At 40.1% G+C, this 26,924-nt stretch overlaps 1 protein-coding gene across 4 annotated transcripts in view; it reads left to right on the top strand.

Moving 5' to 3' along the window:
* Positions 1 to 26,924, top strand: part of RPTOR (regulatory associated protein of MTOR complex 1) — a 159,127-nt gene that overhangs the window by 27,104 nt on the left and 105,099 nt on the right. For 2 of the 4 annotated variants that reach the window (XM_005243961.3, XM_027796008.2), the window contains exons 4-5: positions 17,347 to 17,505; positions 24,031 to 24,177. In XM_005243961.3, the coding sequence (XP_005244018.1) occupies positions 17,347 to 17,505; positions 24,031 to 24,177 (306 nt within the window). Of the gene's footprint in view, positions 1 to 140; positions 395 to 961; positions 1,102 to 17,346; positions 17,506 to 24,030; positions 24,178 to 26,924 lie in introns of those variants that run through there. The other 2 variants (XM_055795268.1, XM_055795269.1) reach the window with 2 other exon arrangements.

The raw sequence follows: 26,924 nt of genomic DNA, 5'->3' as shown, positions 1-26,924 counted from the left end.
AACTGTGAAATTGCAGCAGTAATGTACGTAATTTCTCTGAGATTCTTAGGGAAAAATGAGGCACAAAACAGGAGAAATAGTTACAGGCATGAACTGATATGAAGAAGCACAATCAGAGGCTGTTAAAGACAGGGAAGCAGCATTTTAAGCTGTTTTGTGAGCTGAACTGTTCATGCATTGCAGATCAGCAGTGATCTGGCATTCTGGAACTAAGTCAACAAACTTGCAAAATCAGTTTAGTGGGAAAATCCTCTGGGTCTTGCCATCTTGCCGAAATCAGCCTTGAACACTGCAGGCAGGAGTGACCTTGAATGAAGGAGATGGGGCAAAGGGGAAGCTATTGCCAAAGTCTGGAGAGACAAGTTTGAACCGTAATGAAAAGGACATTTAACTTGTAAGTAAACAAAATTTCTTCCAGTTTTATTAAAGTGATGCAGTAATGTGTTAGTGCATCTCTCCGAAAAGTGTCAGTCTTCAAAATCACTGAACTGCTGCTGGGTAATTGGGAAGCTGACCTGCATCGCTGCAGGGCTGAGGCTCCAGAACACCCCACTGCTATTTCTGACATTTTAAAGAGCTCCCCTTGAAAATGCGAAGGTGAACCTGGTAAAATCTCCCAGTGCACATTCCCTAAGGCCTGCTTGGGAAGGAAGCTGCCAAGGGCATAAGGCTACCAAGAACCAGATTCTTGCTTTACCAATTGCCTTCCCCTCCCTGACACACTTTCTCAGTTGCAGAAGCAATGGGCCCCCCTTGATAAGGTGGAACGTCCTGAGAATGCCTCTGAAGTGCTTTTTCTTTGCATTATCACCCAGCATCTGAACGCCTATTAGTTTTGAAATTCTCTATTTGGTTGCAATCGTTCAATGACCATGCTTTCTCATGCTTTGCTTTCCATAGTCTTCAGACAATAAGGTCCATTCACATTTCATACTTCCTCTCTGTTTTGTTTTTTATTTAGTCATCAAAATGAGGCCAGAATTGGCAGACAAGCAAGATTTATGTATTCTAGGGTATTTTCATATGGCCATTGTACTCTTAATGTCAGTTTGTCCTAAGATGTGAAGAAAGACCTGATATTGGAAAGGCTTCTTCAAAGAGGTAAGCAGCTCTGCCTTCTCAAATCTGATTAACGTTTTTCTGTAATTACCACCCAGCCTCTGTGTGACCTATTTAGAAATACCTTGTCTTTGTGTTCACAGAGGGTAGTGGATCAGTGACCGTTAGAGACAGGGAGGGGCCTTCTGCAGACCCATTTGCTTGGACCCTGGTGTTCTCTATCTAGTAAATACCACCAGGTATCCCCTGGGCAAAGGTTCAGTCTTTGCAGACTTGGACATGCAAATGATACTGTATCAGGCAACTGAAGCTTCTTTTTGAATAGACATCAGAGTTTTGTGCAAAACTTAATAGCATTAACAAAGAAAACTATTTACATTTTTGTTTAGATCTCTGCTCATCTCTAAGGCAGAATGAGAAAAGCCTGAAATACTTCAGTTTTAACTCTTTCCACATGGATCTTAATAAAGCATAACCTTCTGGTTTTCTTTCTCCTGACTCATTAAGCTGTTAATCTGAATATCACTTCATGAAACAGTGACTGCACTCAGAGGAAAACTTGAAATTACTAAATAATTATTTAGTATTGATAAGGTTAACTTCTGGTCCTAGGCATAGTAGTTCCTCCTGTTGAGTATGATGCACTTTGACCAGAACAGAAAGACAACCAGTTTGAGGATTCATTTACACACAGGATTGTGATCTGGCAACCTGAACTGAGTTTCCAGTAATATCTAGGTTTATATTTAAGAGACAAGAAGGTGCAGAGTCTGGAACTTTAAAGAGCTCTTAAAATAGAGGTTATAAAGAAGGAATAGTACTAAAATGACACTGTTGCTTAGGAGTTACGTTATTTGACTAAGTAGGTTTTAAAGATGTGTCCTGGTGTGGACTTAAAATCCTGTTACAGCGTTTTGTGGTGTGACCCATCAAAGCCATCAGACTGTCATCAGACTGAGGATAGAGAGCCAGCATGTGAGAAGCAGATTTAAGTCCTTTTAAAATTCCTTTGTCTAAAACCAAACAGTTATTTACGTAGCCATCTCAGAACTTTTATTTTATTTGAACAGATAGGGAGGGATTCTTATCATACAGAGTAGGCTGGTGGGTGGAATTTCTTTAAATCTTGCAGTGAACTTCTAGTATGTAGTAGCTTGCAATTGCTGAAAACCACACCTGTCTCCTGAATCTGTTGTAGCAGATATTCAAGGTTAGTAGTCTTGATTTTTGTCTTCCCTGTCGACATCAGTTCTCATGAACAGACTGCTCAAAGGTATTTTTTTGGAAGTATTATTCAATACTGAATCCACACAATGAGGATTAGGTACTTCAGAATTCATTTCACATTGGACTTAAAAGCAAGGTCAAAGACTCTGCAGAGGAAAGGTAAAGTCACTACACTGCTGACTACAGTGAAGCAAATAAATGTTCCACCCTTATAGCTTAGCTCTAGTAATGCATTTTGTCCTAGACATCCAGCAAATTAAGCTGTTTAAGTCTTGGGCTGTTTGTGAATATATTGGCATCTAGGAGACTGAGATGGATTTTTAAAATGCAACCAAGTATCTACAGAGCACTTGCTTAAGACTTGCAAGAGTCTTCCTTGTGGCTCAGTTTAGCATTTAAACTTAAGTATCTGTAAGTTATAGTACGCCTCCACTGTATTTAATACTTTTCAGGTTGCAATAACTAGTAAATTTATTGGAAACATTTTTTCATGGCCTGCATTAACCAGGTTAAGCTGTTGGTGTGTAACTTGTGTAACCAGCATACTCCCTTGTACTTAAATAGGCAGGTTTTTATTATCTTTGATTAATCCTCATGAATTTACATGAGGGTAATTTCATGTGCCCACAACCTAAAATTAAAACACCTAAAAGGTGTTGTGATTTTTTTTTTTTTTTTTTTTTAAAAATAAATAGCCTGGAGTCTGTGGATATGGTTCAGAATAATTTGTATTTGCATGCATGTGTCTAACCCAAGAGTTATTGTGGTCATATCAGCTTGGGCTTACAGGCAATTGAATTTACAATTGATTGGTAGTAGGTATAAATTGAAATCACTTCTTACATTGCTGAATTGATCTCTGAAGTTATCTCATAACATGCTCTTGCAGCTGTTTACTTCTCTGCTACCCATGTTTTGCAGCCTGACCTAGTGCAGCAAAATCCTGCTCTGACACTCACATTTGCAAGCGTAAGGAAATGAACAGCAAAGTTGCATCAGTGCAAATGTTGAGAAATTCAGAAAATGCTCTCTGAGACTGCAGGCGTCCTGCCAGGTTCTGTGCTAAACAGTTTACCAGGTACTTGAGGACAAACTTGTCATACCACTAGCCTTTCCAGGCTCGACAGCAAACTGGGAGTGACTACAAGGTCATGTTCTGCCTGTAAAGGTTTTCTGTCTTACTCAGATTTTGCTGCTGTTATCTTTGTTTGGGGTGAATGTGGAAAACAGCTGCACAAGTTCGAGTCCATTGCTTTTGGATAAAATGTCAGATACACTTTGTAGAAAAGGAACCAGATTTATTACAAGATGTACTTTTTATTGAATGTAGTAAGGGTTATTTTAAACAAACAGTTGTAATGGGGTAGTGCAGAACATATTGCTACATGAATTCCAAAGATTGAATGTATTTTTGACTGATTTCCTGAGGAAGCCAGGCTTTTAAAATAAAACCATGCACTGTGTGGTTGCATCTTGCACCCACTGTATGTTCCAGCAACATTAACACACCACATGCCATTTTTAAAACTCTTGAGAATTGGGAATTTAAATTTGTCCTAAACATTTTGTGAAAATAGCTGGATGGAGGTAGGGGACAGACTGTGTGTTGTTACTCTCCTGGTCAGGTAAGGAACAGGCTGCAGCCTGAGCAGCATAGCTCTTACCGGACTATAACAGCTACATGTTGGGGAGGGGAGGAGAGAAACCTCCATTAACACCCAACCCTTCAGAAAGAGATTGCATCCAGTAAAGTGACAGAAAATCCAAAACTGAGCAGAAGTTGGGAAAACTTTGGCTTGGTTCTGCTGCTTGTGAAAGAATTCTCTTCCATGTAAATTGTTCATTTGTTGTGAAATTGTGCAAAAATAGAAGTGTTCTTGTACAGTTCTAAGTTTGTCTATCCTTTGTGTTTCCAAAGCCAGTGTAAATTCAGGATCTTAAATCTTGCTTTGATGTAAGAAAAAAGATGTGGTTTAGTAAGTATTAAAATTAAATCACAGTAAATCACAGGAAAGAGGTATTAGTAATGGTTTTGAATAAACCAAAGAACAAATACTGTTGTTTTGAATGAAATATGTAGTTTTTCACTAAAACCACTTCAACATCAGAAGGCTTGGAAGGAGGCCAACTTAATGTCATATATAGAAAAGGAAGAAAAGCGTGGGTGTAACAACATTGGGGAAAGTCCATAGTAATTAAGTTAATTGAAAAGACATTAGTGGGTATAAAGCATCTAGTAGTGAAAATTATGAGGAACTTGAACTGTTAGTGTGTTTTGGAAGGAATGGCTTAGAGAAATTGCTTGAGATGTAGACCCTCAGAGGTCTTTGTGGATGCTTGGTCTCCGAGGAGAGGTTTGTACCTTAGATTAGTTCTAGCACCATCCCTGCCAAGACTGTAGCAACTGAGCAAAGGTAAGTAATGAAGCAGTGATTAAAAGATCTCTGTGTGGGTGACTGGACTGGACCAACTGGGCTGTACTGGAGAACAGGAGCAGTGGAGCTGTGTTGGTTCTGATCCAGGACCCTGGCTGGTTCCCTGGCCAACTGCAGATGTGTGAAAACATGGCACACGGAGAACCTGAGGGTGTATCTTACGCTCTTGACGGCTTTCTGAGCTGGAGGTGGAGGCTTGGTACTTACTGTCCTGTTCTTCCAGGAGTTTGTGAATGCTGAAAAGTTCAAAATGATTTAAAGAAGTGATCGAACGGTGCTGTCCTGTGGCAAGGACACCATTGTCTCTACGACATTTAGTTAAACTGTGTGCCACTGTTCTTTTGCTCTAAATGTGTCAGTGGGAATTCTAATTTTAGTTTACCTAGTTCTAGTGTTGGAAGAGATAATAGCTAGCCATGAGGCAATGAATAAAATGTAATTGGTTCTCATTTTACAGCCCACTGTTATATACAGCTTCTGTATCATTTCTCCTGGCAGATGAGTCCTTGGCCATTTAATCGCTCCTCATCTAAAAGCCATTGCACACATAAAAAAACCCACCAGACCATCTTCAAGATATGGGTGTTTGCTGGGTCTCTGCAGTGGATTAGTGGTTTGGGGGCTGCTTTCTTGCTTTCCTAATGATTTTTAACTCTGTGCTTGCTTTTATGACTGCTGGTGGGCTGTCGTTTATGCAGAGCAGCTCCTTACGCTCCCGAGATCTTGCTTCTGAGTGCTAGTATGTAGTTCAAGGCTAATTGTTCTCTGTGTAAAATTGGAATGGTGTTTCTTCTTGCACAACTTTTAAATCTCTTTATTGGTTATCCTTTTCCATACTGCTGCTGAGACACTCCCTAGCACAGGGCCCCCCTGCAGCCATTCTGAATAACCCTCTGTCATCAACAGACCGTTGTATTTCTGCTCACTCCCTTTTCAGTAGTATTTATTGATGTGTTGGGTGATAGGGCTACAAAACCGGTCCCCTTGTAACTTCATAGTGGCTTTCTTCCATGGACAAAATTAATGATTCTTCCCACACCTGCCTGTTTATAAGCAAGTCTTTATATACGGACTTACCTCCAGACCTCATGTTAAGATCTTGCTGAATGTCTTCTGGGAATCAAAATGAGTTTATATCAAAAAGGTAACTTTGACATCTCCATGCTCTTTGATTTCTTTAAAAAACTCTAGAAGTTAAGTGTTTGATTAAAAAAAAGAGTACGACGCCTCATTATAGATGCTAAATGGACTATTCTCCAAGGTGTTTATTTGTGTTTCTGTTTGTTTATTATTCTTCCTACCAATGTGCTCAGCACAAATGTCAGACTACTCTGGATTTCCTCGGATTCATTTAAAAAAATTGTCGTGCTTACCGCTTTCACATTTCCTAATAACCAGGCAGTTTTAAACTGAGGTTACCCTCCACAGTGAAAGTACAGTAATTTAATACTTCAGTCAATTTAGTTTACACTTTTTGTTCCATAACTCCTGGGGATGCAGTGGGGATGTGGAAGGTCTGGTGATCTCATTGCTTGTAACTGACTGTGGTGGATGATGGCCGTGGCGGCTCTGTAGCTGCGAGCTGTCTCTTCCAGCAAGTTAAACCTGCAGCATATGCTTTCCAGAGCTGTTGGAACCACTACTCATGCTGTGCATTAGGTTCCTCCACATGGTTCTGCTAGTCCCTGTGTATCTTGTAATTTTTTTTTTAAATTCTCTGGAGCCCACCTTACAGATATAATTATTGGTAGCTGGAGTATAGATCTGAATGTTGTTTCATCGGAAGTGTTTTATGGCAGTCAGTCTTAAGTACTGCTTATGTTTTGTGATAGAATAACTTTCATTTGAAAACCTTCTTAAGGAGAAGAAAACTCTCGGGCTCGGAGAAACACCACTCACCCCTCAACCAAAAAAACTCCAGGGCACAGTGATGCCTTGCAGTCACAGCTAGTGTACAGTTTTTACTCTGTGTTTCTCAAACTTTGATTGCAGCAAACCAGAGCAAATCTTCAGCAGAGGCTTGGCTGTGCTTAAACATTTTTTATTTTAATCAATTTTTTCCAACTAGGTAGAGGAAATTAGAAGGGTCTTTAGGAAATGGTGAATCCAGTGTTTGCTAGATGTACAGTGTACTATTTCCTCATACAATTTAACTTAATTTTATAAATACAAAAATACTTTGTGGTCTGTATTCATCACACTTTTTTAACTTGGTGCAAGATAATAGTGATGGATCATGGAGCCCTTGCACACACCTATACAGTTCTGTCATATTACTTGTGGTTTATCAGTTCTTCAGATAACTACCCAGATTCCGTGCGTATATGAGCTTGTCTGCATGTTCCGACTCATTTTGGAGCTTTAGGTTTTTTTCTTCTTTCTGCTCAACATCAAAAAGTTCCCTAACAAAAGACTGGAGGTGATTGCAAAGAATTTCTGAATATGCAGAGAAAAAATCTGATGTGACCTTTAGAGAAATGGAAACAAGGGTGAATTTTAGCATCCCGTCAAGAACAATAAAATTGAAGTTCCAGTCCTTATAAGGATGAAAAAGATGGCACAAGTCACTGAGCTTCCTTTATTCTGCACTAGAACATGATTTAAGCCTTTTGAGAAGCTTACTGAATTTTTTTGATGCTGTTTTTTATTTTCCTGCATGTCATTACAAGATGTTTTCATAGAATGCTTTAAAGATAAATAAATAAAATTATGGTAATACTATTCTTTTCTAATTTATCTAAGCTATTCCTATTGTATTTTCATTTGCTAATGTGCAAGTATAAATGCTGCTGTTCCCCTGCTGCTTCTTTATTAAGTGAAGATTTGTGTTTGAGGAATGCTTTAAAACAAAATGAAAGCTTATCTGTGGGGTGTATGCTTAAAATGGCCTGTCTTAATTTTTCTCTATTATGTGCAACAGCTATTTTAGTCTTCTCTTTTTCCTATACTTTTGGTCTTAATAATTAAAAAAATATATATACTTGAAATCACTTAAGCCCAGATTTTCCAGAACTTTGTAGCCTCAATGAGTAGAGGTCCAAAAGAGAATTTGTTACTGTGTGAAACCAAATTAAATGCACATTTGATTCTTGGAGCTTGTTTTCCCAGGCTGTGTGGGAGATGATTGGGAACCACAGCAGGTCGTGATACTGGGGATCCAGTGCTGGCTGTAACCAGACTGGCCAGGTCCTGCTCCTCAGCTGCTGTCGTAAGGAGGGTGTGATTTAGGTGTACCTAGAACTTACTATCTCTGTCAGTGCCACTGTGGGTAATTTTTCTTTACACTAATCTGCTATATATTTATGCCATCCTTATGAAGAATTTTTTTTGTTTGAAGTCTTTTAATAAGCCCTCAGCAAGGCTGATGGTAACACAGTGTTCCCACCCCATCGCTGTAAAAATCCAGTGTCCTTACAAAGTCTGACTCATGTTGCCTTTTTCTGAGGGTTTTGTTGAGCCTGTGTGCTATTCTCTACTACTAATGGGATAGTTACCGCTCTGCGATACTGCTGGCATAGTAAGTAAAGCCTGGAGCCACGCTCAGAGTTCAGAATTGCTTTTTCCTGTGCCATAATTCAGAGTCAGACTTTAACATGCTGGTTACTCAATTAAAAAGGACTTATTTCAGTTTTTCCTAACATAGCTATTTTATTCCACATTGTGAAAGTCACAGGATAAGAAAGCACAAGGGTTTTCATTGTGTAGTTTAACTGGCATATATCTCATTCAGTGCTGAGCATCCTGAAAAACACTGTAAACATGCATTGTTGCTCCGTAATTGATCATTATTATCTAATAAAAATATAGAAAAGAAAACAAACAAATGAAGATGTTTTGATTCTGTCAGGAGTTAAATTGTAACAATGATGATACGTTAAGGTAGTCCTCCTGGTGAATAGCTCTAAAATAGTAAAAAAGAAATGTTCCTCATCTCTCCACTTTGTGATGGAGACACAGCTTAGCAGAGTTCTTAGGCAAGGCTGAAAATCAAGCCAGAAGCACATGTGTGTAGGGTGGGGTAGAGGTTTAAATTTCTCCCGTAATCTCCAGTGTTTTCTCCATAATTCATTTTCCTACACACACATATTCCTGGACCTTTTAATTTTCTGAATGGTTATATTACTCAAAATTTCTATTTAAATATGTTAAGCTAAATAAAGTAACTGTAACATCAGTCTTTGAATGGATTATGTTTTGCTTGGGCAGACTAGTGCTGTCATTTTGGCAGTGCTGTTTTTCATTGTTTTGTGTGCTTCCAGTGCATTAAACAGTTCAAAAAAAGTAAATCTTCTGTGATGCTGCTTTGCTGTGTAGCATAATGTGGTCATCCAGTTCTATGGCTGTGAAACTGTTTGACATATATATGTCTAATTTTTATGTCTAAGCCAGAGTTTGTTCCAGACATTCAGAGGAACATGTTGCATCAAACTGGCAGTTGCCCAGTAAAAGGTGGGATCTGAATTAATTCAGTTTTATGTTTTTCACTTAAAGGATGACTAATTCCAGGATTTTTAGTGTTCATCATTAACAGGTCTTCAGACATCTGAGAAACATCTCCGGATGCAATTGTTTGTTTTTTTAAATTATTCTTTCCATATAAGATACTGATCTGAATTCTCTTACTGTGAAAATGGTAGTTAATGTGCTGTAACACCTAAGCTTTTGCACTGCCCTGTGTTGCAGAGTGGCTGTCGTGCATGTTGGTGTTGCTGGTAGAGGTTGTGGCCATCAGGTTTAACCATGGGATGGTTCGCACAGTTGCAGTCCTGGGGACTTGCTGAGATTCTCCTGTAGTGAAGAGGTAGCAGTGAGGAACTCGGAAATGCAGAGACGGGGGTGGTGTAATCAATCCCTGGAGCACCCTACCCTGAATTGGGTAAATTATTTTGTCTGTTGTAGAAATAATCTGTTTCTGAGGTTAGTGTGCTGCTGTGTTAGAATGGAGCTGAAGGAAGCAGCGTGGATTTGCTTCTTTCCAGGGCCAGCTTCACACGGAACCTCTGCCATGCCTTTGAGAAAGTTTTAACCTTCAGCAGTCAGTTTGATGTAACTGACTACAGAAGTTCTGTAACAATTTTCCTTTCATTTTAAAACCTGCTATTAGGTCTCTTCTCCCCCACGCCCCCCCCAGTTGTTCTGCTCCCTCCATTCTCACAAACCATGCCAGCTAAACTGGCTCGTGGAGCAACAAGAATGATTTTGAGCAGTGACCTTGATCCCTTGAGCGGTAGCAAAGTGGTTTGTGCGCTGGACTGGAGGCTCCGGTGTGCCCACAGCCAAGAGGGGTGGTGTGAAACCTGTACATCTTCGGCCCTTGAAACTGCTGGTTTCGTTACTCTTGTTTTTTTGTAACTTGTTTCTTTGTAAGGCTTTTTATATATCTGTTTTTCAAATTTGGGCATTGTTCCAAAAAACATTCTCTTGGAATAATTAGATTGCTTTGATTCCTTTTAATTAAATCATGTTAAGAAGGCTGTGTGCATGGCAAAGTCTCGGGTTTAATGTGTTTTCTGCATTTGGAAACTGGGGTTCAAATCTGATCCGAGTCACGGTGCAGCAGCTGCACGCATCCTGTGATGTCCCATTTCTGCAGAGGTTCACCTTGAACAGTAGAGTTGCTTTGAAGAATAGAGCAGAAAACATTATAAATCATTCTGAGGAAGAATTGGGCTATGTTGGGAAAAAATGTTTATACTGAAAAGGGAAATGCAGCACTTGCCAAGGCTTTGGGGTATCTGCCATGGAAAGGCTTTAACGCAGGTTAGATGATCAGTTGTCAGGAAGGGTGTGGAGGCAGTTGATTCTGCATCAGAATAACGGATAGGGTTAGATTTACTTCATGAAATACAGCCCAGCCTTGCTTTCTGAGATTATATGGGACTAAACAATGAGATGACAGGGCACACAATAGGAAACCTTTCAGTTCATTGTATTGTATGTATCCTGCGTATCAACTGACAGTTCTATTGTGAACTTTCAAAACTTAAATGCTACAACTATATTGATTCGATTTTGTTTATTTTATCTGTGGGAGTAACTCTGAAACGGTGGGTTTTTTGCTTTGTGTATGCTGTTTTGCATGTGGAATTCTTTGCCACCCCAACAGCTGTTGTAACAACAAAACAAAACAAATATTCAGCAAAATAAAACTTAATTGTAGATTGTAGGTGGGATCATGCATGTGGCTGCTTCTTATGTAAAAGACAGTTCCAGTATAAAATACTGAACTTTGGAGTAATTTCTTCTGTTGATGAATTTGGAACATACCTGCAGGTGCTAAGTGGAGCGGCAGTGCCAGTGAGTCTCTCAAGAAGAGCAGACCTGCTCCTGTTTGGGGGAATCTTTTACCTGACAGTGTGTCAGATGGTAAGGGTGGTTTTGATCCCTTCAAAGAGAGGTGGGAGTGAGGGGAGGGCAGATATGAACAGAAACAGACCTGTGATTTCATGGAGAGCTTCCTCAGTCCTTACACAGTGAATTACAAGCCTTTCCACGCTGTTTGCCGGCATAATTTTATCCCCTAGCCACTTCTCTCATGACGTTTCTTGCTGGTGCCCTGTGGCTCCACTCCAGTCAGTTTTGTAGAGCTTAATCTGCAAAATGCTGTCTAAGGGCCTTAAATCCTGCTTAACCAAGTTATGTCTGACCATTTCTTAACTTTTAAGTATGAGCCCCTGACCTTGTGCAGATGATGCCTTTTCTCCACTCAGATGAGCACAATTTTTCCCTCTTTACCTTCCTTGCAGCCGTACGCACTAGTTAATGTCTCTTTGTAGCAGCTGGGGAAATCACTGGCATAGTGATGTCCTTCAGCCTGGACTCACCAAAAGCATCACCCCTCAGCATATGAAGTTACTAGGGAAAGCAATTTGGGGATATGTGCCAATATGAGTTGTAAGTAGTGAAGTATGAATTTATTTTCATGGAAGCTGTGCCCATCAGGCTTAGTAAGGTATTTTAGTGAGTGACTTTAGGCTTTTGTTATGCAGAATGAAAAGAGGGCAGTATTATCACTTGTAAATAGCAAAGGTTATGAATGCCAACAGATACATTTTTCATATAGTCCATATCTGCTGTGCTGGGTGTTGCTGTTTTGGCATAGAATCGCACACATGCTGTGGTCTGTCATGTGGAGACTTTCTGGAACCAAGACTGAGGTCTCAGGCTGCAGGGATATAAAAGATCAAGAGTTGAATTTTATAACTTTAATGGGAAAATAGGTTTATCCTTGGATTTTTTAAGAGGAGAAGAATTCATCTCCCTGATGAAAATGCTGTAGGGCTCTAGCATGCATATGTCACCTTGCTGGGCTGAGCGCCAGCGAGGATGGAAACCTGGCCCGGCTTCCAAAGCTCTTTTTCTCCCCATTGCCCATTAATGGTTAAGCAACATCAGCAACTTAAATCACTTATTCTCAAATTGTCACCTTTAGCACTCCACATTTCTTCCTTTTTATAGGACCTAATCCTGAGGTGAGTTTCCTGAACTCAGCATCTGGCAGGGTTGAGCACACCAGCGTTTGGAAGGCGGGTAATGAGTCAGGTTCTGGTATCTTGAATGACAGCAAAAGCACTTTGTCACAGAATTGCTGAGCCTCTGCAGCCCCTGCTCTTTTGAGCATCGCTTGGTGATAGCCTGGGAAATGGGCCTGTAACTTTGACTTTTCCCCGTTGAGTTATGTTTTGGCCCCATTCGAAGTAAAAGAAAAAACCTGTCATTAGGTGATGTTTCCAAAGCACAGCCAGTAATTTAAACGCAAAATCCACAGAACTGTGGGAAATACTTTATGTAGCCAATACATACTGACATTTCCCAGTGGGATAGAAGTTGATGAACACAGTGAATTGGTTTTCCCCCTCCAGACAGACTTGGAGAGGTTACTGCTATCACCTGCTAATCAGTAATCATGTGGGTGTTTTATTTATCCTTTGAAAGAAAGAAATCCCTCCTGAAACAAATGGGACAATGTCTGTGCTTTATTGCTGCTGCTTTTTGTGTTGGAGCCCTGGTGTCGCCAGCACAGCCCCTCTGGTGAGGCTGGGTTAGGAGCTGACTAATTCAGCTGTAACTCGGCTTTATTTGCCCACTGACTGTTTTCCTCTGGTGTTTGTTCTCCCAGCCCTGCTTGTTACACCGGTAGTGCCAGCCCTGCGCTGCTGGCTCCCTTGGACCTTGCTCACTCATCCTGGTGACAATGACACTGAGCCGGTATAGATCCTCGTAACAGTTTCAAAACCATATAGCCAGAATGTTGCACTTGTCTTGAGGAAGAAGATGATACGGTTTTGATAGATTGCATCTTTAGAGAATCCCCATTTTCTCTATTAAAGTTGATCGCTTTGATTTTATTGTGATAGGAAATTTGGAAATAATTTGGAAAGTAATTCTGAGGGAGCATGTCAATAGGCAATCAGCATAACTGCTTTAGAGTAAAACTGTCTCACTTTACATTTCAGCGTTAAGCATGGTTAATGCTAATGTCTACAGCAAAAACATCTGACTAATACATTTGGTATTCAGCCCCAAACTGTTTTCTTTTCCTGTTCTGGGTGCCAGAACTCTTGTCGACTGAAACTCCTCCTGTTTCCTGCAAGTTTGTCAATACACTGTTTTGTCAATCCAGAAGTTTCTGGCACACTGAAAATTGAAATGTCTTAAAATTAACATAATAACTGTATTTTTAAACAAGTATACAGGAAAAAAGGTTGGATGAACCAATGAGTGTATTTCATAAAATGTGTGGCAATATTACATAAACAAGCAAAACTTTTAATTTTGCCTGTGTGAGCAGAATAATGACGATGGTCTGGGTCAGGCTGCCACAAAGTTACTGCTTTTGACAGGAGCTCTTCAGTGAGACACTGAGGTGATCAGAAAATCAAATTCACACCAAAAAGCCAGCTGACATCACCATCAGCACTTTCATGCTTGTCCATCATGCTCTGGTCAGGCTTTTTTGACAGTTCTAATGCTACAATTGCAACATCAGCTGGGAGCAACAGATACAGCTGGGCATCATCTGCAGAGGAATCGAAGTCTAGATTGTCTTGTCTGATAATTGCATCAGGAAACACAGACTTCTTGCCAAACACCATAAAATATCAGTCATCAACACATAATAGAAGGCAGGGAAGGCCAGCATGGTCTTCAGATGCAGTAACAATCCGAAACTGGTCAATAGCTCATGAAACCAAAGGGAAAACAAAACATAAAGCCTTGTTTGTGTCCGTGTGATTTTAACAGAAGCTTCTGAGGTTAAGCCCAGCAGACCTTTTGAGGGTTTCGGTTAGGAGCTCTGTTACCTTTTGTGCTAACTGCTGCTTGAAAGGATCTGTCTGGAAATGGAAGGGAAGGAATACAGCGTGCTGCCAGGGAAGACAAATGAACAATGATGGAAGAAAATAAAGGAGGGTGACGAGAGGAAACTATTCATCAAAAGGGTGGTGATGCTAAAGTGCAAAGAGCTCATATGAGAACTAAACCTGTGTTTAAAAAATGCTTCTTCATACTGTAAAAGGAAAGATAAAATTGTTGAATTGGTGAATCCTCCTGGACTTCAGCTCATCTGGGTGTCAGCCGTGATGAGCGTGATGGGACACTGTAGAGCTGGTCATCAGTAGTGTGCTTTCTGCTGCTGGGTAGGAGTGGCAGCCCATGGCTTAGCAAGGTTTTTATGCTGTTTCTCTATGTCCTTCTTGAAGACCTTCTGTTTCTGTAATTCTGTTCTGGAAGGAGGCCTTATTGGTTTTTAACAGTTATTAAAGATAACACCCTGTCCCACAGAACATCACATAAACCAGTAAGCTCCTCCTCTTCCCCCACCACTAACTCCCCATACCCCAGTCAGATGCACAACATGTCTTGTAACAACTGTATTTACTTTCCTGGAGTTTTTTGCATACCAATGAAGAAAGTCTTTTTAGGGGGAGCGAGGGGGGAAAGAAGAAAAAAAGACACCACCTGGTCTAGTCTGTTACTCAGATGCCTGTTTCTTATATGCGCATGAATGATGTGTAATAAACACATGCCTGAAAGTCCTGAGCTTACAGGTAGGACTAAGACTGTTGGCATATTTACAGGCTCCCTTCTGTCCTTTTTATTCTTCTCAGCCTTGTGTTTCTTAGTGTGCAAATGATATGTTTACAGTTTGGATCTTTAGGTCTACATGCTTTAGTTTTAGAGTATGAGTTCACCTCCATTAATTGCGAGTTGTATTTAATATTTATGCTGAAAGGACGTGAGAATTGTTCAGATGAGTGTGTTCTCCTCTGAAAAAAAGGAGCTGAAAAAATTACCAACCACTCTGGTTATAGTATCTTGTAAAGATGCCAGCAGGCAGAATGTAATTAAGGTGCACATTTTTGCAAATCAGCACCTTCATAACAACACTGAAAGGAGAGAGAAAAAGGTGTGGGGGGTTCTGTGTTAAGATCAATATAGCCTCTTATCTTTACTTAATGCGCAAGTTCCCAAAAAGGATGAGTGTGTCAGATCGTTGGTTCTTTCTTAATATTTTTTTCTCCTTTTCACTTGCTTTGCTTCATTGTTGTAATCATGTAAATGATGCCATTCCTTGTATCTGTCTTGCCTATTGGCTTGAGATGCTGAATGTTAATTGAGCAGCATGATATCTGTTTTTCAAGCTTCATAGATAAGCAAACCATTTTTATATAGAAGTGCTTCATCCTCTTTTACTATGTCATTTTAAGACTTTCTTATCTTTGCCTGTCATAGAAGAAAACCTAAAAAGCCCAAACTTCTGAGACCTCAATCTAGTTTGTAAACAGGCTTTCAACAGCAGATATTTGTAGAGGCATGCAGTTGTCCTGCTCTTAAACTTGGTTCTTTATTTCAATATATTGACTTCAATTTTTTTAAGCCCTTGTGATTCTGGATTCTCAGTCTCTCTCTGCAGTTCTGGAGAAGAGAGGAAGAAACAGGCTTTTGTCTTTCAAAGGACAGTTGAAAGACTTTTTGTTATTATTTGGCCTTCAAGAAAATGCACGTTTGAGTATGACAAACTAGCTACTACATAGGCATCATGAACTTAGTGGAGTAAAAATGTTTTCAAAGTATTGAGGGTTTAACGGTTTGTTTTCTTTTTTTCTCCAACACAGAAATGTGCTCTGATTTATATGCTTGTAGAGTTGTATAGCTAGGAATGATAATGTAGTACCTACAGCCAAAGCTGTGATGATATTGAATATAAAATTTTTCTAAAGCAAGGGCTGGTTGCCAAGGGCTCTCAATCAACTTTCCTTCTTTTTACCCAGCTGCGTGAATATCAAATTCCTGGGACTTTTGTGCACTTTTATCTTGATAGTGGTGTTACTTAAAAGTGTAAGCTGGTTGAGGTGAAGTTATGAAATATAGTTATATTCATAACTCTTCTTTAGGCTGGGGGGTGCAGTAGTGTCTGGGTAACCTGGTGCCTGATCTTAACTGCTAATAGTTAGTAAGTTAATTTAAAGTATGTTAGTGTTATGCTAGTTTGCTTTGATTTTTCCCCGTTTTTGTCTATCACTGGATGTTGAATGAAATTGTCATGTACTCGCTTTTTGCACATGTATTAATTTTTCTGTAATTCTGTAGGTTTCTGTAGTCATCTAGTATCTGGAAGTCTACTTTTAGTGTTACTTTTAGTATTTACTTTTAAAACAGCTGTACATTTAGTGCGGTCTTCTCTCTGACCCTTACATGTGAAGAGCAGACAAAACTGTTGACCCATAGTTACATTTCTGTTCTGGTCTGATGGAACCAGTAGTGATGATGAGTTGCTGGGATGGAGAGATCTACAAGTTCAAAGTAAACTCGTTACTGAAAATGAGTACGCCTGTGGTGAATGTAGTATAGCTGCAAGAAATTGGCGGTGCTTCTTTTTGAAGAGAAGCTCTTTGCTGTAAAATTTTTCACTGTATCTGCTGTGGGTCCATCTGGAAAAGGCAAGGCTCCATCTAGGTTTAGCATGCTTGCTGGTGTGTTGGGCAGGTTTCTTTTATATCTGTCTTATTAGTAAAAGGGGAGCTAACTAGTTGGGGCTGAGGAAGAGAATGAGGCTGCTGCTATTCTCACTCCATGAAGGGACAGCTGTCTGAACTTCTTCCCTAGCCTTCGGTCTGGTACTCTCGTTCCTTTTAAGACTTGAGGCAAGAGCTGTGTCCCTTTTCCTGACGGGAGGGGAGAGGCATTTCAGAATGAGATTTGAGGTTTACAGAACATGTGATTTATACAATTTTCTGTTGTTAAGAAGGAATTTTGTTCAGTGGGAGATGTACAGGCTATGAATTTGAGGATCAAGAGAATTGTGCGGGGTAATTTTTGAGGCTGGCTAATGTTGAAAACATATTTGACCTTCCTAAGGCTTTTAGAATGTCAATAATCCCCGAGTGAAACCTAATGGAGTTCAGAGATGCAATAAACTCACTCAAACCTGAGTTGTTACTGTATGTGTATGTGCAGTCCCACACACCAGACAGATTTTGTTTATTTAGCTCTACAGTAAATATTTTGTGTTTTCTTTTTCCGAAGTAACCCGTTTATATACATGCTTCTGACTTAACTAGGTGCCTGCATCTTAAGTAGATTTGTTTCTATGCTTAAAATGATTGTCTTACCTTTTATCTAGGCAAGGTACAAGCAGAGTCTTGATCCTACGGTGGATGAAGTTAAGAAACTCTGCACATCTTTGCGTCGAAATGCCAAGGAAGAGCGGGTACTTTTCCACTACAACGGACATGGTGTCCCCAGGCCAACAGTAAATGGGGAGATCTGGGTCTTCAATAAGGTAATGTCTTTGCGAAGCACTGCTGAACAGCTGAATCTTTTTCACTGCTGTGTAAATTATTGAAGTGTTCTGTTAGAGCACAACTGTATTTTCAGGGTTTAAAATGGGTTCACAGGTATTTGTTTGGTTCCCTGCTGACAGCTGCTTGCTTGCTTCATGTTCTTGAAGTTCTCTGAGACCAAAGAGGTTGTCCCTCACCTCCCAGCAGGGCAGGAGGGTCTTCTCTCAGATGCACTAAAGCTCATTTGCAAAACACTGAAAAGCTAGCTACTTCCACTTGCTTTGTTTACTTTTCAGAGGTAGCATGCCAGCTCTGTCGGGAGGCTCCCCGGCGGGCTTGCCTGTGCTGCTGTATGTCACTGACTGATTATTAAGTTCTTACCATGAAGTTTATGCTTCAACTGTCTACTGACTCTGAACACTCACTGATCAAACTACCTAGAGATACTGTATGAGGACAATAAACCATATGGCTAGTTCTGCTTCCACAGCAGAGTACTGAAGAGCCTCTGAGTATAATATAATAGGTATATTTTATTTTTTAAAAAGATTTTTGTTACTCCTGCTTAGCTATGGTTTGTACAGCTATGTAGATCACATGCAGTGCCCTTCGAGTGATTCCAAGTGTGACCTAAATGTACTTCGCTTTCCCTTTAGTTAAGCTATTTAGTGTCTTTTAAGGGTAACTGATTTAGAATGGAGTCTTAGGAAATTGAGAGATACTGCTGAATAGTACATTCAGCTGACATAAGACTTGCATTCATTATTATGGATACACTCCTATTTTGGGGGGGGGGCTTATTGAGCTTCTTTTCTCATACTTCACATGTATTATTTTTATAATTGAATGATTGTTCACTGGTAGTTTGAAAGAGCAGAGTGGAAGGGAAAGGGAGAAAGTGCAAGAGGGCATCACTTTATTCTGGTACGTATTGGAGACTTGATTAGTATTCAGACTAATAAACAATTGGTCTGAATACTAATTAATTTTGATGCTGAATTTGGTGTTTAAAAATAAGTAGGAGTGACCTTCTTCTTACTTAACAGCCAATGGGTAATAAATAAGCCAGAAAGAATGCTGGGCAGAATGTGTTACACATGGAAGAAGAGGAAATTACTGCTCAATGAAGAAGTTGTGTGTTGTGCCAGATGCGTTATTAGGAGCTTACTGGGTATTTGCCAGTTTGCCTGCAGTATCAGCTGGGGTAACGTGGTGTGGGTGCTACTGGTCATTAGGAGCTGAGGTGTCTCTGACTTACCTTACAGATAGTGGGGAAAAAAAATTGTCCCAGAAGTTGAATTCTTCAACTTCAAAAAAAGGGGAAAGTTGAAACTTAGTAATTTTTGCACCATGTTACCAAATACTGGCTTTTTTAAGAAAGAAACAATCAGGAGTGGAAGTTTTCTTTCAAGCAAAGGATTAAGTTTAAGGAAATACTGGAGGGGGAAAAAAGATCAGCAGTGTTTAGAAATCAGTCCAAAGGAATTCAGTCTCACATCTAAGCAGAAGGCCTGATGAGACTCCGTATTATAGCCCTCTTGAATTGAAATAGTAGAGGTACTGAAATTTGACTGTGCTGACATTTTAAAATTAGATTTAAGATGCCCATGCATGCATTTGAATTCTTGGTTATAAGAGCATGAAGGCAGAGCTGAAAGGGACCTTGAGATCGTCCCAGTGAAAGGCCAAAAAGAATGAAACAGGCCTTGCTTGTGGATACAGGCTGACCTGTGTTTGGCAAAGCAAATGAATTTTTTTTGGATTTATGGTGACTTCCCGTGGGGTGAGGTTGAGTATCTTTCTCCTGTTCCCCAGGGCATGTGGTTCTGGTGAGGCTCATCAGGCTCGAGCGAGGGTTTGGTGTGGGACTGCAGGGGAGCAGGGGGCAGCGGGGGCAGACAGGGGGTGTTGACATCTGTTTCACTTCAAGGAGAGGAGACAACAATGGCATTTTAAGAGTCTATCAAATACTTCAATATGCTTTTGTTCTCGGTGTGTAGGTGCTCATTCTTCCTTTCCCTTTTTTTTTCTCCCATAAAATTGGGGTGCAGCCATTACGGGGCTGATGACGGAGGTGGTGGCAGAGAGGACTTCTCCCACTGCGTTTGAGCAGCCGGCGCTTCCCTGCGCTCCTGCAGCCCAGCCTGCACGCAGCACGGGCTGCCAGAGCTTTCTGGGGTGCGCAGGCTGGCAGACCCAGTGCCTCTTCCTCTCTGCCGGCTTCCTGGGAGGGGAGGAGAAGTGAAGCAGCTTTGCAGTGCTGTTGGTAGCGACTATTGGAGAGCCTGGAAGGACTTGGTACCTGTTCAGATTTTTCTTTTTCACCCATGCCCCCTGTAACAACCAGCCATCTTTGGAAATCTGCTTCTGCTGTCACAACACTTAGGTTGGTTTGTTACTTGTGTTTTGTGAGAGGTGGTGGCTTTCAGCTCTTTGTGAAGCGTGTGGTGCCAAGAGTGTCACAGTGTTGTCAGAATATCCCAAGCAATTCTTTGTTTGGGGTTGGAGGAGGTATGCTGCGGCTGGGCGAAAAGGACGTGGCTGTTCATGAGCATCTCTCCTGTAGCACCACAGATTATTTAAATCTCCCAGCGTGTGCCAGCAAGCTATCGGAGACAGCAAACAGAGGCAGTGGTGTAGGAGCACATTGTAATGATGCTGGAGAAAGTTCATAGTGTTAGATCTTCATTAATATCTTCCCCTTAATTTCTCAGGAGTTGGTATTTTAAAATTAATTTAGACCTCTGCCCTTGCACAGTTGGTGCTCTGTCTGAACTGATGTTTTTAAAATGGTAATTATAAGGAGAATGCTTCTCTCATATGCTTTATTATCTGCTCCTCTGAAAAACTGTCTGCTTATGTAGCTGATTGAATTAATTGACAAAGGGCCTGGCAGATGGACTGATGTATTCTTGAAGGCATCCCAGGAACACCTAGCTGGGTACCCCTGCTCTGGTTCCGTGATGGCAGGGTTGGTGCTGCCCAAGCATTGTCCCCCTGCCCTGCTGGGGGGAGACCCCTGAATTTGCAGCTGGCCTCTGCACTGTAAGAAGACTTCCTTGCGTGGCAGTAGCGTATGCAGGTGAGATGAAGGATGGTATATTTTGATGTGTAGATTAAAAAGATAAAACCTTCAGGAAGTAGCACATGGCATGATGCACTTCAGCTGCACATCTCGGCCACTTTGTTCAGTTAACAGGGTTCAAATGCTGCCGGAGGAGCGTGTGAAAGGGGAAGTAGTGTGGTGCGATTTGGATAAGGCGCTTGGAAAGCTAGTAGCTAAACCAGCTTGGTATTTAAAAACCAAGCCTGCCTTGTCTCTCTCCTACAGACAGGTTTTCCTCGAGTTTAACTTTTATAGATTTTGGCAAGTTGTGCTTGCTGTAGTATAAATACCTCTGGTTACCTTCACCTTTCAGTGTTCACCTATGAAGCAGGCCTTTCCTTCTGATATTTAATCCAGCTTGACAGTTGAAGAGGACAGTAGTAAATAAATAAGCAGATACTCATCTGCATTAATTTTACTGGAATTTAAACCTGACCTTCTATATACACTTTGTAGAAAAGGAGACTGTAGCAAGGACTGTCTCTGGCTGCGTTGCCTTGCAGCACAGCGTGAGGTGCCTGCTCCTCTTCCCCATGCCCTTCCTCCAGCTCCGTAACTCCGTGGGGTCAGAGACAGCATTAAGGGAGGCAGAAAGTATTTTTAGTTGTAATTTTTTTTCCCCTAGCTTTTAATCATAGCTGCCCAGTGAATGCAGTGCTGCTCCAAGGCAGCATGTCAGGGCATTTATAGTGGTTTAGTTTGTTAATTTTTGCTTTGCAGCTCAACAAAACGTTCCTGAGCACTTTCTGTTAGATAATAAGATTTGTAGAAAGAACTGTGGATGGATTCCTGTAGGTTCATTGCCACAAGGTTCATTTTCCGAGATTTCTGATGGATTCCGTGAAGTTCAGAAATCCCAGGACAGAAGCTGAACACAGCAACCTTCTGAGGAAGCTTTTTAGCTTTACAGAAATCTCTCTAGAGAATACTCTTCAAGCAGTGTTTCATCTTTGATAGGAAACGGAAGGAGAAATTGCACCGTGCTTTGGAAAGAACGATTATTTTGAAAATGCCATTTTCCTGGGTCTGTTATGTCTTTATTGTTGTACAGAAAGATGTGAAATGTGTGCATTTCGGAAGCAAATTCTGCTGCTGATGTGAGAATATGAAACACAAAATGTGCATTATCATTCTGTTCGTATCAAGTCCTTTTATCACTCGTCCTGTCCGCAGCTCTGTTGGAACATTCTCCATTTGACCAAATAAGGGCCAGAAGCTGGAGTTCTTCGTGCTGTTGTAGGTGGCTGTGGCTGCTTGCTTTAACTGGCTGCTCTTGTTGACGGGCCTTACAAGCCAGTACTGACTTACGGAATTGTACGTTATTTTACCGTAGGCTTCCTGCTCTGCCTTGCTGTGCAGCATTGGTGTACAAAGGAAGGGTTGAGACAGACCGTGTGAACAGGTTAATTTGGCATTATCTGGTGTTTTGCGAGAATTTGAAGATGCAACAACATGCTTTTTGTATATTTATTGTGAGCGCTGCTGTATTAATAAGCAGCAGTCTTCCTAGTTTTGCTTGCTACTGTTTTCTGAGAAAATCACCATGTGGTTTCAAAAAGGTAAAAATCAATCAAACATGTTAATTCTGAAGTTCTGGGGAACTTCTCTGCAAAACCTGAAGAATGTGTTTGGGTTTTTTTAAATATGAGTTGTTTGTTAAGCAATTGGTTGTGAAATCTGTTCAAAATCAGTTTCTAGTTTAGTTGTTTGTTGTGTCACTCCTTTAAAGAATCACAGAGAGATGGCGGGAGCTGTGTTAACCGAGCAGAAACTTTCTTGCTAAAAACCAAAGACAATACTGAGAAAACAAAACATATGGACAGGTTCTTTCATACTCACAGCCCCAGCACGGCAGAGGCAAGATGAGCAAGCATCAAAAGATCACTCTGAGCAACCATGCTAGAAAACTATTATTTAACACCCCTTTCTTCTTCAAACTGTCTCATTTACATATCATTAGCAAATTTGATAAATTATATATGACCCCTCCGCCTAAAGTTGGAACATAAAATTCTGGTTGGAAATAGCACAGTATTAATCAGAGCTATAATCCAATCTTGACTGTAGCAGTATGTATTATAAAGTTAAAACAATGCATGCCCATAAAATCTTGTTCATTATATGTGTCAGAGCAGGTTTTTTTATATGTAACTTACTGCAGTTGGAATATGCTTGAACTGAGTGATGTCCCTAAAAAAGGTCTGGGCCAAGGGTTAGTTGTTCATGTATCGCTCCATCCTGCAACAATTTGCAAAGCTCGTAACTCCCTAAAACTTTGATTTTTATAAACAGTTTTTCCTATTAATTTTAATGAAGCAGCCTAAACTTTTATATATGGGCAAAACTGAATTTTGAAATGACTTACTATTTCCTACCTTATCTAACATATGGTTTATGATCACTTCTGCCTTTATATATGCTGATACGTGTCCTTGAAAATCTGTTTTTTGTAAAAGTTTACTGGTTTTATTACAGCTATTTTAAGTCTATTGAATTTAAATGGGAGTTATGATCCCATCCATCATTCTGCTGATGTTAATAGGAACATCACAGCTTTTACGGGAGATTTTGGGTGGACACGAGGAGGTTGCCCTCTGGCTGCAGATGGGAAGGGTTATGCAGTCAGCCACTGTCTGCTTGGTAGTGACTCTTTGCAGACTTAAATGGCAGAAATCGGCTTTGGTTTGTATTTTCAGTTCTGCTACTTAGTTTAGGGGGTGGCCCTTCACAGCTAATTTTAAATGTCTGTTTTTTGATCCTCTTTGGATTTGAAGAAGCTCTTGCCTCCAGTTATCTGGGGGTGTTAAGGTAGAAGGCAAGGAACAAAATACTTCATATCTACAGAAACTGAATTGTTGGTACCTCACTTTGTTGAAGGCAGGGTTTGTTGGTTTTAATTTTAGTGGATAATTTTGAAAGTTGCACAGAAGTTAAAGGCTGTCATAAAATCATGAAGCATCTTGTTAAACTAAGATGGGGTAGCTGCTGATGGGCCACATAGTCTTAATTATCAATCTTGATTTATTGGTGGAGTTTTCAGTTGCAGACGTTTGATGTTAAATTGAAGACAGCTGGTTCACATCCTTTATCAGTGCTGCAGAAATTTGAGATAAAATTGGACTTTGGGGTTGTTAGCACATATCAAAGCACTGCTGAGTTTTAGAATTTTAGTTTAGGGTTTAGTGTTTCAAGCAATACCACAATAAAATCTACTTGTCATTTGTGTTGGAGTTGGGTTCATAGTCCTCATTATTAGTAGATGTTGATTGGTATTTGTATTGATTAGTATGCCAATGTTCAATCTAGGCTTGATTTTCAGAATTGGGATTTTTTTTGGTGGGCATTTTATTATCTCACCCAGGAAAGTTCTGTTGCTTCTGTCTCTTTATAACTCTGTGTGGTTTTTTTCTTGTTACAGAACTATACTCAGTATATTCCTCTCTCCATATATGACCTGCAGACTTGGATGGGCAGTCCTTCCATTTTCGTCTATGATTGCTCTAATGCTGGCCTTATTGTCAAGTCATTCAAACAATTTGCACTACAGAGGGAGCAAGAGTTGGAGGTGAGATCACAGTCTATTGCGAAGGTTTCATTTGTGTTTGTGTTGCAGGGTTAAATTTAAGCTTCCTTTGCTATATACAGCTGAAAAATGTGTTTAAAACTATGTTGGAAGGCAAATTAATTTGCAAATAATTTTGCCACTCTGGTCTTTCTGCTTCAGTTTGCGATCCTATTAAACCTGGAACAATTTTTAATACAAGTGCTAATTAAATGGTAATGTTAATAGTATCAGTTTGTGCCCTAATGGTCTTTTCTGCTGAGACAAATGCAGAGGTGAACTAGACATATTTATTTTAGTTGCAAAAGTCTAGTATCTGGGTATGTATTTGAATGCAGTTAGAGTTTTGTGCTGTTGAAATGTATGTGAAAATGTGAAACAAAGTAAAATAAACCTGATTCACAGCGGGATTGTCACTGGTGGTTTCAGTTTCACAGAGTGCTTAAGTTGAATGTGTTTCTAATGAAAAGCTGTCTTCCGTTGCAAATGTAATTACTAATAAATTTATTGAAGGAAATCTGAAATGCAAAGTGGAAGGTAAGTCAGGATTCTTTGTGCAGCAACTTGGATTGGCAAGGCTCCCTACTGCCAGAAATTCCTGCTAGCTTTAGCTTACATAGAAAGCACATTTTTTTAAAGGTTAGCTTCTTACACTCTCACACTGTATTTAAAATAATAAAAAAAAACCAACCAAAACAACATCAAGGAAGGAATATTAATTAATCAGGCAACTGACTGTCACCAATACAACCTTCAAGTAGATATTAACAGTATCCCTAGCTATAATGCCTTACATTCCAAATTCCAGTTTTTGGAGTGGTGACTCTTTTGGCAGGTGGAAATTCCATTCTACAGAGAGAAAACAGTCTAATAGCTTGAGATATGTAGATTATTTTCATTATTCCTTCTCTTCAACTGGTGATAATGCCACATTTTGTAAAGATAAGAAACTTCCCAAAATCTGTGGCTTAGGCGGAACACAAAACTGCCAGACACAGATCAAGAGATGCCTTTTGAAGCTTACCATCTTTTTAAGTCAAGGAAACTGTCTGGCGATCACATTCTGTTCTGCTTTTCCAAGTTTTCCTATCAGCCTGCAACTTTCATCATGATATTTTTTCAGGGTCTCTCTTGTTCATACAATGCACTCTTCTGGATTTGTTTTGTTTTCTCATTCTGTAGTCAGCCTAACTTTACCTTCCCTTTCCCTGCTTTCTTCATGAATTTCCTTTTTTCCTTGGCTCTTGCTGAGTTCTAGAATGACTTTGAAGCTGTTTTGGAAGGCAGGCAGCCGCGGGGGTGTCTGTTGGTTTCTGCTGTGAGACAGATAAATTGCTGAGGGCAAGCTTGTGCAGGAAAAGCTTCTCTCTGCAACTGAGACAAACCGGACTGTCTGCACACAAGGGCGGTTGGTTACAATGGGAAAGATGAGCTCAAGTAACCATGTCAGTCTTTATTTCACCAAAAGTACTAAATTCCATTTCCTCTGTTGGTTTTTTTTTTTTATTATTCTGTGAAATATGTGAAGTTACGTGGGAAAACTGCTTTTGCATTTCTTCTCTTTGCAACACAGGTTAAAACTATGAGCTAATTTGATTATGAAAATACTTTCAGGCTTCTAGGTTATCTTTCCTTTCTGTATCTTTAGATTTCATTAGCTACTGACGATTTACTGAGATAACTGCTTATTACTAGTAGAAAGCAGAAGACTTGGTAACAGCACTAGGAAGGTGCTTACAGTGTCATACAAAGCATGGACAAGAATTCATTTGGAAAACTATAAATCATTGAATTGTTCAAATTCATGAAAAGTGAAGTAAAGCTGGAACTGGTACTCAGTGCTAGAGTGATCAAGATAATTGTTAGCCCATCTTACTGAAAGGAGATTAGAGGAGCTTGCTCTTCTCTTAATCTGACTGAATGAAGGCTGAGGGAAGCCATGGCTGGTTGGTTTTGGTGGTGGGTTTTTTGGGGTGTGTGTCTCTGTTTTCTGTGGATAGTGCAGAGCACTGGCCATGTGCCATCAGATTATATGTAGTTCCACCAGAAACAGAAAAATTAATTATAATGTATTTATAGGTATGTTTGCAACCCCATTATATTGGGATTTTGGGCTGGTACTCTTTCTTAATGTAAAATCTCAATCTTGTTCAGCCTCCAAAGAGAGGAAGCACACAAATTGATGATAACTTGGGGGTGATAGAAAAGCAGTTAACACTTCTTTAAGATACCTGAGAAAAAATAATGTAGCACTGCATGGTATATTGTCTTCTTTAGAGAGCTGCCTCCACAACAGCACTTGAATAGTAAATATTTCTTTTTTTGTTGTTGTTTTTGCCTTTTGTTAATAAAGTATGGGTAGTGAATGTGAGTGAAAATCTGTGTAGATAGAAGTATATCAATTTCAGTAAGAGGCAGGAATCTGTCATATCTGATCCTGGTGGACAGATTGCCATTGAAAATATTTTTTATCTTTGGCATGACTACTTCTCTGAGGGAGGTGAGGGTGAAGGCTGAAGATGCCAGAGCCAGTTCAGCTGTAACTGGTTTTTGGTGTGATGGGGAATGGGCAGAGGAGGAGGTAATTTTGTCATTTGATTATAGCTTTATATTATGTAATTATAGGGCAGCAATTAAGCTAATAAAGTCTGCCTGTCCCCACCATGCTTAATATGTTACTGTGTTTCCAGACTTTTAAATTAAATGCTGTTGATAGAAGGACTGGGGGTTTCCCTGGACTGTTGAAACTT

This window comes from Falco peregrinus, chromosome 2, assembly GCF_023634155.1.
Source record: "Falco peregrinus isolate bFalPer1 chromosome 2, bFalPer1.pri, whole genome shotgun sequence".
Taxonomy (NCBI): Eukaryota; Metazoa; Chordata; class Aves; order Falconiformes; family Falconidae; genus Falco; species Falco peregrinus.
Note: the sequence above shows the minus strand (reverse complement) of the source record. Positions and strands in the feature narration are given on the sequence as shown.